At 39.8% G+C, this 15,143-nt stretch overlaps 1 protein-coding gene across 2 annotated transcripts in view; it reads left to right on the top strand.

The window, feature by feature from the left end:
• The first annotated feature begins 7,491 nt into the window (after positions 1-7,491).
• LOC114052320 (uncharacterized protein C16orf52 homolog B) overlaps positions 7,492-15,143 on the top strand; it is a 72,598-nt gene continuing 64,946 nt past the window's right edge. For both annotated transcript variants that reach the window (XM_027874871.1, XM_027874870.1), the window contains exon 1: positions 7,492-7,602. In XM_027874871.1, the coding sequence (XP_027730672.1) occupies positions 7,497-7,602 (106 nt within the window). In that variant the 5' untranslated portion in view covers positions 7,492-7,496. The remainder of the gene's footprint in view (positions 7,603-15,143) is intronic.

The raw sequence follows: 15,143 nt of genomic DNA, 5'->3' as shown, positions 1-15,143 counted from the left end.
TTTATCTTAATTTCAATTGTAACAAGAACATGATCTCCGTACAAGCAAAACATTGATCTCAAAGACAAGATACACAGAGACAACTTGAGGATTATAGGACTCCTAGAAGAATTCCAATAAGTCAAAAACCCAAACACCACAATGCAAAAAATAAAACCAGAAAGCTGCCCAGAACACAGAACACAGAACAGATCTGAACACTGAAAATAAAATGCTATTTGAAAGAATCCATAGATTACCTCCAGAAAAATCCTAATGCTGCAAACTCAAAGTCACATAGTAGTTAAATTTAACAGACAAAAAAATTCTGCAAGCAACCAAGAGAAAGACCATCAAATATAAAGTAAAAGAAATTCAAATAACACTAGATTATTCTATACTTAGCAGAAACTATAGGAGGGAATGGAATAACATGTGCCAAAAAGCAAAAGAACTCTAGATGCAGCCCAAGGGAACCTACCCCACAAATATGAGTCTAATCATAAATGAAAAAATATGGATATTTAATAAAAAAGTTGTTCAAAATTTTCCTAGAAAGAAAACCAGACATAAAGAGATTATTTGCTTCTCAAATACAGCAGATAACAGAAATATGAGGATGCCAAATGAATACAGCAACTAAGGACAAAAGTTACAGAAACCATTAAAAGATTTCTTTTTAAATATACTTGAGGAGACAAAAATGCAGAAGTCAAATAGAAATGATGGTGGAGAAACAGTCCTGTAACAACATGGACTAAACCTCACAACATTTTTTCTACATGTGAATCAATATTTCTTGTGAAACTAAATTATAGAATAAGAGGGCACATAAAAAGGAGGAAGAAGATATAAGGGGAATATGTGATGTAATCATGTCAAAGTGTAACAATGAAGGAAAAGTAAACTCCAGCTACTTTTTTTACTGTTACTCGGAAAAAGAGAGCCTACAGGAGAATGAAGAAAGGGAGAAAGAAAGGGGGAAACCCTTGTTTCAGTTGTGGGAGAGGTACCACTGGTATATGCTCATATAAAAGAAGAGAGATATTCTATAAAGGGTCTTGGAGATCTTAGAATGGGTATTATATTCTTGGATTTGGTGCTTAGAGAGATCACTCATCCATCCTGCCTCAGGAGAAAAGAAATCAGGCAACAGGCAACCCAGGGCATGGACCTAGGAAAGAGATTTTGAGACAAATTGGGGGGGGGGATGACCAAAGGGAGGACAAAGGTCAGTAATGAACTGTACAATCAGGAACAATGTAGGAAGATTCATACAATGAAGCAATTTTCTCTCACCTTCAGGAACTAGTAATTCTAAGGGTAAGGTACAACAGAAAAAAAGGGTGGGGGAGACAGCAAAATCTATAAGGCAATAACTGAAACCATTCAGAAGAGGGAATCCAAAGTAGATACCTCAAAAGTAGATACCTTCATTCCATGCAGAGAATAAAGAAGGACTAAATAAATATAAGGGCCACAAATCACAAAATAAAGTCTAGAATAGATAGAAAGGAAAGAAAATGAAGAATGAGTAAAAGAAATCCTTTCCAGAAAAAAGGTACAGAAAATGAAATCTTAAAAACTAATGAACAAAACAAATTGAAGGGGAAGAAAGAAAGGGAGATTCTACTTTATTATTTTACTGGGGGGGGGGGGGGAAGAAGCCAAGGATTAAGTAACTAGATAAAAGCAAGAAAGAAAAAAAGGAAATAATAAGCCAGATTCTAAAACTAGTGAAAAGGATCACAAATGGAGATAAGGTAGGAAGAGAGGGGTTGAAGGTAAAGAAAAAAGAGCCAGTGGGAATAGGGTTGCCTTAAAATAGATTAAGCTAAAATAACTGGAGACAAAGCATCGTGTTAACAGAAGAAGGGGGATGAGGGAATCCCAATTTGGGGAAAAAAAATAAAGACATATAGAGGAAAATAAAAACCTGACTCTCACAACTTTAAATGTGAGTGAATTAAAAAATCCAATAAAACAAAAAAGAGTGACAGATTGGATTTAAAAAAAAACCTCACAATATGTTGCTTACAAGAAACATTTTAAAAACAAAGACATAACACAGAATAAAAATGAAGGTCTAGGGGGAAAAAATTTACTATGCATCAAGTGAATCCAAAACAACAGGAGTTACAATCATTCTATCAAACAAAGAATAAACAAACATTTAAAACATAAAAAGAAAAAACCAAGGAAACAATTTTATGCTAAAAGGTACCATAGACAACCACCACTGTAAACATTAAACTTAACATGCTCCAAGTGCCTTAGCATTTAAAGTCATAAAGGGAATATAAACTAAGCTACAATAATACATAGACAGTAGCACAAAAGTGATAGGAGATTTCAATGTCCATCTCAGTTTTGGATAAGTCTAACAGAAAGATGAACAAAGGGAAAATATACAAACAAATTGTTAATAATATTAGAGCTAAAAGATTTAGGATATCTTCTAAATGAGACTATCTCAACACCACACAGAACTTTAAAAATATTAACCATGTATTAGGGCACAGAGATATTGCAAACAAATGTAAAAAGACAGAAATAGTAAATACATCCTTTACAGATATAGCAACATAAAAATAGCAGTTGGTTAAGGGATCACAAATGAAAGACACACACCCAAATAGAGACTTATTGAAATCCTAAATAAGGGAGTCAAAGAACAAATCATTGAAACAATTAATAATTATGTGAAAGAAAATGGTAAAATGATGAAACAACATACCAAAATTGTTAGGATGAAGCTAAAGCAGTCCTGGGGGTGTGAATCATATAATTATGTTGTTGTTCAGTTGTGTCTGACTCTTCATGACCCTCTGGATCATACTGTTCATGGGGTTTTCTTGGCAAAGATACTGGAGTGGTTTGTCATTTCCTTCTCCAGTGGATTAAGGCAAACAGATATTAAGTGACTTGCCCAGGGTCACACAGCTAGTTATTGTCTGAGGCCAGCTTTGAGCTCAGGTCTTTCTAACTCCAGGCTCAGCATGCTACCCATTGAGCTATCAAACATACGTTAAAAGAGATGATTAATAAAACTAAATGTGCATTTTTTAAAATTAGAAATCAAATGATCCAGTTTGTAAAAGAATGGGAAGTAAAATGGTTGGACAAGTAAAGTTAAGTGTCCTCCATGGTAGATTAGCGAGAACAGTTGTGGGCTGCAGCTCAATCTTTTGGCCAACCATGGTCTGCTCTCTGCTCCAGTCACTGGGATTCACTCAGATCTCTCTGCCTCCATGAACTTTCTACTATATCATTAGGTCTCAGTTCCTATTGATTTACCTGCTTTTTGACACAAGAGTAACATCTAGTTTCCCAAAGCCTTGCTAGCTAGACGGGAGAAATGTAGGAGACTACTGCAGTTCACACTCCTTCTCTTGATTTTGTGGATTTTCAGCTTCTTGGTCACATGGCTTCTTGATGGAAGAAAGTTCCCCAAGGCAAAAAGTCCCAGATAATTAAGGCACTCTGTGTAATGCCAGTGCCAATAAGATTCCCGTCACCAGGTCTGTATGGCAATGTTGTTGAGGGGTGGGGAGAAGGATAGAGGATCTCTAAAGATCTTATGGTGTATTAAATCCTAAAAGAGGAGTTAGGTAGTATCTATTTTTATTTTCCCTGAAAGTCCATCCTTTTCTTGGTCCACAGATCCACAATAATTATCACCATAAAGCCCACCCCCCCCATTTATGGTTTGTGATTTCAAGTATTGTACCTTTTGGGGTGCCTTCTCTTTTCTCCTAAGTACCCTAGAGCATTTTTCCTCTTCTTGCCATAAGAAGTCTCTTGGTTCATCTCCTCTCTGCATAAAAAAGAGCTAGGCTTATTACCATCAACCATGACTAAAGCTTGACTAAAGGGATCCATTAGACCTTAATCATAAAATCATAAAAGTTTAGAGCTGAAAGTGGCCTTAAAAATTATCTTATCTACCCTCATCACCACCACCATGCAGTTTTATATGGGAAGAAATAGATCTAGAGGTGAAGTAACTTGTTCATCTTCACACAGTTAGTGGTAGAGTCAGTAGTAGAACCTAGGTATCCTTGACTTCCAGGCAAATGTGCTTGTCACTGCTTATATCTGCCCAGTATTTTCTGTTTGTTTTTTAATATCTCAATTCAGGTATATTTTTGTTTTTTCCTTACGTCCTCATATCTCTTCTATAGGGTTAAAGATAGAAAGGGATAGAGAATCACGCATGGGTTGAGTCTGGATACTGAACTTTGTTTTTTAATTATTTAAGACCAAGAACTGAATCATTATACCTCTACTCACCAGGAACATTAATTTCATCATTTGCTCATAGGGGTCCCATCAGCTAATTATCATTGCTAATTATAACAACCCTCATTGATCAATTTAATCATCAATAACCACTATTTAGGGATATGAAGATGGTGAATGTGGAGTTTTTAGTCCTGTTTGGTCAAGCAACAGACAGGACAGACAAGAATATAAGTATTTCAAACTTAATCACTTCAGAAAAGTGACAGCATCACTCAGTAATGCAGTGTTTTAGGCTGTTCAGCGATGTTTTATATTTTTATCCATGTGTCACATCCAGGGCCCTGGGAATATTTGTATGATCTAGTGCCATTTTCTCTGTGAAAGAGAAGTTATTATATAACTTAAAAAATTAAAAATAATAACCTTTTCCTTAAAAGTCTGGCATTTGTACATGAAAATCCGGACTATAAAATTAATCTGATCTCTCTCCCCCTAGCTAATACCATTGTACTCAAATCATAGCAAGATTTCTAGGTATATGTTGAGTGAATGATTTCTGCAAAACTGTAGAATCTGTTGGAATTTGAACCACATTACACTCCATTTCCCATTTTTGTTCATCTGTATTGGCTATTCCCCTCCCCCCCATCTCTGGCATTCACTCCCTCCTCATCTCTGTCTTAGAATCTATAGTTTCCATTAGAGCACAGCTCAAGTACCACTTTCTACCTGAACAACCTTTCTGATCCTTTCTTCCCCAGTTTTGGTGTCTTCCACCCAAAATCACCTATTTTGTATATAGATAAATACATATATGCATATATACATACAGTTTCTTGAGGGCAGGGACTGTTTTCGCTTTTGTCTTTATATTCCCATTGCCCAGCACAGTGGGTGGTACATAGCAAGTACTTAATAAACACTTATTAATTGGTTGATTGCACTGGTTTTGTAAATGGGCAGCCAATCCAAAAACAGGAACAGAAAATTCTTATAGGTCTTTCAAGGGCCAATTAAAATGACACTGAAGAGGAAAGTTGATATTCTATTTACTGTTTATTTGGTTTGAAACTGAACTGAAAATTAGAAATTAGCATGGGAGTTCTTAAGGAAACCTCTGTCACATAAAAAGATTGCCTCTGTTGAAGATAAAGAACCATAGATTGACTATTACGGATTTGTAATTTCTTATTTACCGTGTGTTTTGGTTACTTCAGTTACTAAGTATTTTAGCTTAACAGTTTAAGAATATTTCTACTTCTATAAAATTCATATAACTTTACACTTATTGCAGCTAGGAGGACTTTCATGGTTCCTTGCCCTCCCTATATTCACCTTCCTCCTTTCCTGATATACATAGGTATATATACTTGTATCGTGTATGTAAATAGTTCTTTGCATGTTTTCTCTCCCAATAGCATGTGAACTCCTTGAAGGCAGAGGCTGTTTTTGCTTCTTGGTATCCCCATTTTAGCATAGTACATTAGTACATAGTGCTTAATGAATGCTTTTTGATGATCATGATAGTTTTTTTTTTAATGAGGCAATCAGGGTTAAGTGACTTGCCCAGGGTCACACAGCTAGTAAGTGTCAATTATCTGAGGCCGGTTTTGAACTGAGATCCTCCTTACTCAAGGGCCAGTACTCTATCCACTGAGCCACCTAGCTTCAGGCGATGACAGTTATTTTAACTGCATTAATCCTCGATTTCCATGACATAAAATTCCCTTCAACCAAAACAGATCAGCAACTGTTCTGCAATTTATAGTCAGTCCCAGAGAGTTGCTTGTGGAATTGAAGGATTAAGTTGCTTGGCAAGGATCAAGAAGTCAGTATGGGTAAGAGAAGTGATGCTCTAAACTCCAACTCCAGTGGGAAAATCCTAGTGAAAAAACAGGAAGTAGCACGTGCCAGGCAAATCACTACCACCATCACTTTGACCATCATCCCCCCTCAGAACCCAATGGAGATAGCCCAGGACTCTGAACCTAAGAATCCTGGGAATAGCACATTTTCCAGGTCATCCTGGGGAAGTAATCCTTATGACAATAAAGCATTGCTACTATTCCTGCAGGTGCTACAGCCACAGCTACTGAACACCCAGCGAAGAAACTTCTTTTATTACCAAAATGGTTTAACTTCAGAAATATACGTGATTTATCAGTGGAAAAAAAAAACCATTAAAGAAGAGGCATTACCACCCGATTTTCCACTGCACCCAAAGGACCATGGGATCCTTCCATGACTTGCAGCTGAAACCTTCCATGTGTTGTTTCCCCCATAAGAGCTTGGGAGCTAGGGCAAATTTTCCTTTGCGCATAGTAAGCGCTTTAATAAATGCTTTCTTCGTTCCACAGAACCTCATGGGCCTAAGCCAATTGCTATGGGGAAAACAGTACTGCGGAAAACAGGCACCCTTTTACACTCTGTAATGTAAATAAGTGTCTGCTCATTAAGACGTTCCCCAACCAAGTGATTCTTCAACAGAACAGCTTATTTTAAAACTAAAAACTCAATAATTCAATGCCAGGGGCTTTAAGTCAATCATCTTCTTCGTGCCCAAAAGTTGCTCCCAAATACTCTGCAGGTCTCCAGGTATCAGCAAACACTCAGCTGGTGCTTCAGAAAGTGAGGAAATGATCTCCATTTCCAATTAATCAAGGCGGGGTGGGGGATTTTAAGCAGTGTTATCTAACCTTCGGCAGCACAAAATTTCGGGACTTGGGCAGATTTGTCTCGGCCAAATCTTGAAGGGGCTTGAACAGGCGGGCGAGGCTGGTGCCGGAGAGGGAGGGAAGAAGGGTCTCCCTGCCTCCCTCCCGGCCCCCTCCCGGGAGACCAGGCCGGAGCCTGCCCCGGCTGCCGCCTGGGACAGTCCCCGCCCAAGACGGCCACGAGATATGCGGGGAGCAAAAGCAACAAGGGCTGCAGGGAGGTGGGCTCGGCTCGCTCCCCCGGAGCCAACCCAGAGCACGCAGGTCCCGCTTCCGGGTCAGGGGCGGGCGGGCCAAGCAGTTCCGGGGCGAGCTGCGGTTCCGGCGCTGTGCGGGCCCGCCGCGGATGCTGGGTCCGGGCGATCGGCGCTGAGGGGGGGTGGGGGGGAAGGAGGAGGAGACGGGGGCGGGTTCGAGGAGGCGGCGGCGCGGGAGGCGGCCCCCGGCGGGCGGCGGCGGCGGCGGCGGCGGCGGCGGCGGCCCATGGGGCGGGTGGCGTGAGGCCTCGGCGAGTCCCGGGGCCGGGGGGAGGGGGGAGGGGGGAGTGGGGACGGGGAGATGGATAAACTGACCATCATCTCAGGATGTCTCTTTTTGGCCGCGGATATCTTCGCCATCGCCAGCATCGCCAACCCCGACTGGATCAACACCGGGGAGTCCGCCGGTGAGCGGGCAGGGGGCGGGGCAGCGGGCCGGGCCGGGCCGGGGTGCGGGGAGTGCGGAGGGAAGAGAGCTGAGAGCCTAGGAGACGCTGGGGTTGAGGAGGAGAGAGAAGGGGAGAGGAGAGGGCTGAGGAGGAGAGAGAGGAAGGCTGAGGAGAAGACACAGGATGAGGAGGAGAGACTGGAACTGAGGAGAAGAGAAAAGAGATCAGAAGGAGAAATCTTCTGGCTGAGGAAGATGAGGAAGGGAGACTGAGAATGAGGAGGAGGGATGGGACAGAGGAGGAGAAGAGATCGGAAGAGAAGACTGGGGCTGAAAAGGATGAGGAGATCAGGAAGCTGCATCCTGGGCTGTGGAGGAGAAAGATCAGGAAGGGATGGACGCTGGAGCTGAGGAGGAAAAAGAGGGGAGGACACCGGGACTGAGAACAGAGCGAGGGGACACTGGAGCTGAAGAGGAGAGAGATCAGAAGGGGACCCTAGGGTGAGGAGGAGAATGATAAGATACCAGAGCTGAGGAGGGGGAAAGATCAGGGACTGAAGAGAACCGTGAGGAGGGCTGAGGAGAATGTAGAGGCAACACTGAGGCTGAGAAGAGGGCATTGACTGAAGAGGGGAGAGGGGCCGAGGAGGAAAATGAGACTGGCATGAGGAGAATGAAGGGGAGAGACTGAGCTGGATAAGAAAAGGAGGAGAGCATACCAGGGCTGAGGAGGAGGAGGATGAGGAGAGACTAGGACTGAGGAAAAGTGATGGACATTTAATGGAGGAAGAATGAGGTGAGCAGGGGACCTCAGTGGGGACTTGACTTATCTAGAGACAGAGAGGACCTGGCTTTAACCTTTCTTTCTTAAGGATGGAGGAGGGAGGGAAGAGGAGGTGCAAAGAATCTGAAAAAGTATGAAGTAATTGGAGATTGAAGGAAATGGGGGTGGGGGTGGGACTAGAGATCTGAAACACAGGTAAACAGGACTTTGGGTTTCTATGAGGGAGCCTGTAGAAAGGAAATCCTAAGGTCTGAGGGAGAAGGAAGCCTGTGAAGGAAGTGTAACAGAAGGGAGAAGGGGAGGTGGGCAAGGTGATCTGAATACTTAAATATGTTTTGCCCTTCAATTGAGAGATCTGAAAAAGCAAGGGAATGAAATTAGTACAAGTGATGTGTGTAGAAAGATGTGAGAGCTGGCAGGGCCTTGAAAAAGAACAGGGCCCAAAACTAGGGAGTTTCTACTGGGGAGAGGAGGCTAGGAGAGCTTGATATTGTCCTGAGTTATAGCAGCATATCAGAATCCTCTGCATCATCTCTACCTGCTTCTGCTTCTTGACAGATTTTGAATTACATGTAGATTCAGATTCTCCCTTTGAAGTGTGTGGTTATAATTTTGTTTCTAAGCCCAAATCTCATTTTATGGGGTATTTTTCATACTGATATCTCACAAAATAGAGATCCTAATAGTACTTTAAAAATTGAACAACACATTAGAATTGCAAAGTTTTCTAGTAACTGCAGAGCCTGATAGAAATTTCAAGGCTCTAGGCAAGTAGTCTCTGAAGTGTCTCAAGTGATTCTGCACTCAGTGTTTTCCATTCCGCTATCCCAACATTTGTGTGTTTGTTGTTGAGAATGGATTTTTGGAGAATATTCACTTTGTTTAGCTAATAATAAGAATAGAAGAGCTGACTAAAGTGGTTTTAATAGTGCGCTCACTTTAAAATTGTCAGTTCAGTAGATGTTATGGGGGATGGTGAAACATTAATCTCCAAAAATGATTTGTAAACATAAATGACTGCTTTATCAAACTTGTGAAGTGCTTCTTACTATTCAGCAATATTTTTAGCTCTTTCAAAAATGGCAGCAGGAAGGACATTTATTGCTTCCTTGGCAATGTACTTCACCTCTACTACCCTCTCCTCTCCGTTGGACCATGTAACTGAAAATCATGCTATCAGGTATTTTGCTTATTGGTAGAACACTGGTAGGATCCTGTTGGCTATTTGGCTTTAGCAAAGCTCAAAATTGCAAAATTTATGAAGAAGGTATTTAAGTAGTTTGAAACAAGCATGATATCATAGTCTTTTGTGCCTGAAAATGCTTCCAGTTCATACAGTTAAACCTGAAAAGACTAGCTCACGTTGTGGTGTTCTTTCTGTCTTGAGTTCTGTCTCTTGTAATGACTGGTTTGGTACCGCTTATGGGACCTTTTGCTATTTGTAGAACTTCTCTTGGCCTATTAAGCCCCCAGAGATATGTAAAGCAAAAGAAAGTTGTAGAAATGATCGAGAGAAAAGTTCCAGAGGCTGATGATACAAATCCAAGACTTCTATTTCTAGGATTTGGGGAGAAAGTTTAACCTTATTCCAATAAAACTTTTCTTTGCTGAAGTAGTACTTGCCTTTATATAGAACTATATAGGATATAGTCAGCAATCATCCACTTTGCAATTGCAGTCTTTAGAATCCCAGTTTCAGAAATAAAGCCTTATCAAAAAATTATGTTCTCAGAAGGACAAAACTGGTGACTAATAAAAATTAATACATCTCTAAAAGGCACTGGCCTCTGTAGTTCCATGGTATCGTTGAGTAGTTAAAAAGCGAAATTTAAGCTGTTGGTAGACATTGTTGGAAATAAGGCACTATCAGGGAGAATAAGCCCAGGCCTAAAATTAATATAGGATAAGGCTATAGGTATTGAACTCATTATTTTATTGGTGTAGATCAATAGTTCTCAAACTTTTTGGTGTCAGGACCCTGTTAGAGTTTTTAAAATTATTGAGGAACCTTCCCCCAAAGAGCTTTTGTTAATGTGGGTTATATCTATGGATATTTATTGTATTAGAAATGAAAATGTCTTAGTATTATTTTGAAAATGGTTTTGACCTCCCTGCAAGGGGATCTCCAGGAGTTTCTGGAGCACATTTTGAGAAACACTGGTGAGTTGAGCCATGGTTTGAGTTCCCACTGAAGAACTTCCTATACCAATGCAACTTGTAAGTCTTAGAGACTTGCCTAGAGGTTAAATGACTTGCCCAGAGTCACATAGCCAGCATTGTTATGAGGAAGATAAATTTGTAATTCTCAATTGACAATACTGCCATAGTTATGTGTTTGGAACAGTAGTTAAATTGAGCTAAGGCAAATGTGGTTTAAAACATCATGAAAAGACAGGTAGGTCAGCTTCCCAAAATTTAGGTTATTATTGTAAGTATGTGAACTGTCTCATAGACCTACCTCTGTAGGTTTTGTGTGTTCTGTTTATCTTAATGCTGCAGAGACACAGGAAATTCATCCCTCCACGCTGTGTTTATTGTTTTACATAGAAAGGAAAATGAAATAACATATTTGGGAGCTCAGAGTTGACTGAAGACATCATATTGTATTAACATATGGATTGATTTAAAGAGATTTCAAGATGTAATCAAACCAAGAGATTAAAATTTTAAATAGTATATGTAGAAAAATATTTTTTAAATGAACATTTAATAGTTTAATTGGTAGTTTAATGAAATTTAATAGGTAGTTCAATGAAAACCTAGGTGGGATTTTAAAATTTTAATAGTATAAACAAAAAAAAACACATGGGACGTGAAAGTGGTATCATTAAGGAGTTCTACAGTACTCGTTGATTTTTGTTTCTGCCTATGCTGAGAAGAGCCATTTTCACATTTTGTTTCTTGTGTGCTGATGATACAAATCTAAGACTTCTGTTTCTAAGATTTGGGGAGAAAATTTAACCTTATTCCAATAAAACTTTTCTTTGTTGAAATAGTGTTTGCCTTTATCGTTTTTTAGATTAGTTAAAAAGCTTTCAGTGGAAGAGGGAAGTTTTAGGTGCCAGTCCTAAAATTATTTCATCTCTTACTTTATTTATACTGTAATTCTTCTTGTCTTTAAAGAATTTAAAGACATCATTACTTGAGGAATCGTTTTGAAGTTTAAAGAGTTAATTTTTGTAAAGTGATGAGCTCAGTAAAATGGCTTTTGGTGATTAAAAACCTGCTCGGTTTTTAAAGGAATCTTTTATTGAAAGATTCCTGTTCATAGGAGGAATTCAGTAGCCATCTTTTGGCAGGACTATACCATCAATAAACCTTCCTTGAGCAAATGGGATCTCCTCAGGAAGAGTCCACAGCTTTCCCCAGGAGACTACTGCAGTGCAGGGAGGAGTTCTTTATGTCTAGTCAGAATTTTTCTTCTAATAGTTGAAAGCCATTTATTTTTGCTTCATTCTCAGGGAAATTCATTATAATTTTCCCAACAACATCCTTCATGTCATCTTCCCTCCTAAAACAATAAGCATTTACTAAATGTTTACCATGTGTAAAGGCACTGTGCTAAGCCCTGGGCATATAAGGCAAAGGCAAAATTATAGTCCCTGCCCAAAGGGTGCTCATAATTGAAGGGCAAAACACACTTAAATATTTAGGTCAGGGCATCTTACCTATCTCCCTTTCTCCTCTTATCCCCTTAACAACCTTCTGTTGTACTTTCTTCACAAGCTTCCTTTCCATTCTTCAGACCCCAGAATTTTTTCCCTACAAGCCCCCTTACTGAAATGCAGAGTCTGGTTTACCTTGTGTTTCAGATCTCTAGAATATATTTCGTCTGTACATAGTAAATTGGAGATGATCTTAGAGAGAAGAAAATAGCAATTGGGGGACTGAAAAAATTTGTAGAAGGTGGAATTTGAGCTGAGATTTGAGGGAAGCTAGAAGGCTAATATGAAGGAGAGAGATGATTCCAGGCATGAGAACAGCTGATGAAAAGTCATGGAGGCAGGAGATGGAGTGCTGTAGGCAAGTTACAGCAAGACAGCCACTATTGCTGGATCTTAGAGTATGTTGAAAGAAGTATGGTGTAAAGAGACTGGAAAGGTAGGAAGGGGCCAGATTTTCAAGAGTTTTAAAAGCCAAATAGAAGATTTTATATTTGAACCTAAAGGTAATAGGGAGCTACTGGACTTTGGGTAGGGGAGTAGTATGGTCAGACCTGCACTTTAGGGAGGTGAATTTGGCAGCTAGGTAGAGAAGGAACTTGAGGGAGAGACTTGAGAGTTGGAGACCAACCACAAGGCTTTTGTATTAGTCCTTGTATAAGGTAATGAGGGTATGCACCAGGGTGGTGGCTGTGTGAATAGAGAGGAGGTGTGTGAGAGATGTTGTGAAGGTATAGTCAACAGGCTTTGGCAACAGATTGGATATGGTGGTGGGGGATGGGGAGGTAAGTGAGTGAAGAGTCAAGGATGATATCTAGATTGGGAGCTAGGGTGACTGGAAAGATGAATGGTGACCTCAGCAGTAAAAGAGAAATTCAAAAGAGGGGAGGATTTTGGAAGAAAGGTAATGACATTCTGTTTAGGATATATTTGAGTTTAAAATGTCTGCCAGACATTCAATTTTAGATGTCTCTTTCACAGTTGGATACTAGAGGTCAGAAGAGAAGTTATCTATTGATAAACAAAACTGAGAATCATCTGCATAGAGATGATAATTGAATCCCTGGGAGCTGATGAGATCACCAAGTGAACTAGTACAGAGAAAAGGACCCAGGACAGACTCTTGGGAGGACACCCATAGTTAGAAACAGAATTCTTTCAGGTGTGACAAGTGAGGATGAAGATCCAAGAAAGGAGACCGAGAAGGAGCAATCTGACTGGTAGGAGGAGAATCAGAAAAATATAGTGTTACAAAAACCTAGCTAGAGAGGAGCTAGGTGAAGCGGTATCAAGGGCTGCAAAGAAGTCAAGAAAGTTGAAGATTGAGAAAAGGCTGTGAAATTTGGCAGTTGAAAGATTTTTGGAGGGAGCAGTTTCAGTATTTAAGGTTGGAAGCCAGACTTCAAGGGGGTTTAGAAGAGAGTGAGAAGAGAGAAAGTGGAGGCACCAGTTGTAGATGGCTTTTGAAAGGAATTTAGCCATAAAAGGGAGGAGAGATATAGGACAATTGCTAAGGGAGAGATGGTCAGGATCAAGTAAAGGTTTTTTTTTAGAGGATAGGTGATACTTAAGTGTGTTTGCAGACAACAGGGAAGCACCCAGTAGACAGGGAAAGATTGAAGCTTAGTGGGACAGTTGGGATAATAAGGGGGTAATCTTCTGGAGGAGATCGAATAGAATGGTATGAAGGGGGTATGTGGAGGGGTTTGCCTTGGCAAAGGGAATGGGCCACCTCTTCATGTGATACAGGGTGATTGGGCTAGATAAATAAATCTGAGTATCTTCTGCATAGGGATGATAATTGAATCAGTGGAAGCTGACAAGATTACAAAGAGCAGAGGTAGAGGGAGAAGAGAAAAAGTTAATTTATTTGAATTAAAGTTTATAATTTTATACTTTATAATAATTTTCATATTTTTAAAAGTATCACTTAGTCTAATGTAATGGTCATTTCTTTAACCCAAAACTTCTCATCCTTTTATGAAGAAGAGTTACTTTTTCTTTCCCCCAAAATTTGAGGTCTGCTGGGTAAATGGCATGTGTGTAAGAGGGAGGGGGACTTGTGTGTTATTGCCAGTTGTACTTCCCTGTTGGGAATCCTGGAACCTTTCAAGTCATGGTAGATCCCAGTTAACTGATTAGATATTCCTGCTGTAAGCAATCAATAAGAAATTAAAAGTTGCAGTAATTTAAAACCTGATAAATAACTCCATTTTCCAGAGTAGTGATGACATCAGTTATCCCAAAGATACTTTGGTATGAGGGATGTTGTCAGTAATCTGAGTGGTCATTAAAAACATTTACTCGATTCATTTTAGTTTTATTAAATTGACCAGAAGTACTGGAAAATATAGAAATCTCTGTACCCTATAGTAACAGAAATCTTTAGGCAAGCATACTTAAATGTTTTAAGGAATGTTGACAGTAAAGATAAGGAGGGTGATGGGTGAGTAGACCTGTGATTTTATTATGTTGCTCTCTGGGATAGAGATAGCTAGCAGACAACTGATGAGCAGCACATGCAGTGAGTTGTGGAGGAGGAGGGTTGGGAACCTATATTAGCAGACACAAGTAACAAATGGAGATTGGCAAAAAGAACTTGGAAAGGCAGGAAGATAAATGGTATGGAATCATGTTAGCTTCTAGATTGAAAAAGCTGAGCATGTTTAATGAAACATTTGATTCATCATAGCTTTCTGAACAACCCTCTCAGAACTTATATGTGAAAAGAAATGTGTTCAGGAAGTCTTAGTCTCATCTTGAAAGCTTTGGCCTGCACTGTCCATCTCACATCAGAGCCACATATATCTGTGTGTGTGTGTGTGTGTGTGTGTGTGTGTGTGTGTGTGTGTATGTATACGTATATATACATATACATACACACACACACATATATACATATATTTATTCTTATTCTTAATATATATTTGTTTCAGAAGAAAAATAGTTGATTTCAAGTGATTGTTATTTCAAAGTGTTCCCATTTTGAATAGAGCTTTCTTGTGTCTGAAACCCAGCAGGGTTCATTCAATCTGAGAAGAGAGACTACATTTTTATCAGTGATTTAGTGCTTATTGGGACATATGCAAATATATTGAGAAATGACCAGTTTTT

The sequence above is a fragment of the Vombatus ursinus genome, unplaced genomic scaffold (genome assembly GCF_900497805.2).
Source record: "Vombatus ursinus unplaced genomic scaffold, bare-nosed wombat genome assembly UNPS02014807.1, whole genome shotgun sequence".
NCBI classification, from domain to species: domain Eukaryota; kingdom Metazoa; phylum Chordata; class Mammalia; order Diprotodontia; family Vombatidae; genus Vombatus; species Vombatus ursinus.
Note: the sequence above shows the minus strand (reverse complement) of the source record. Positions and strands in the feature narration are given on the sequence as shown.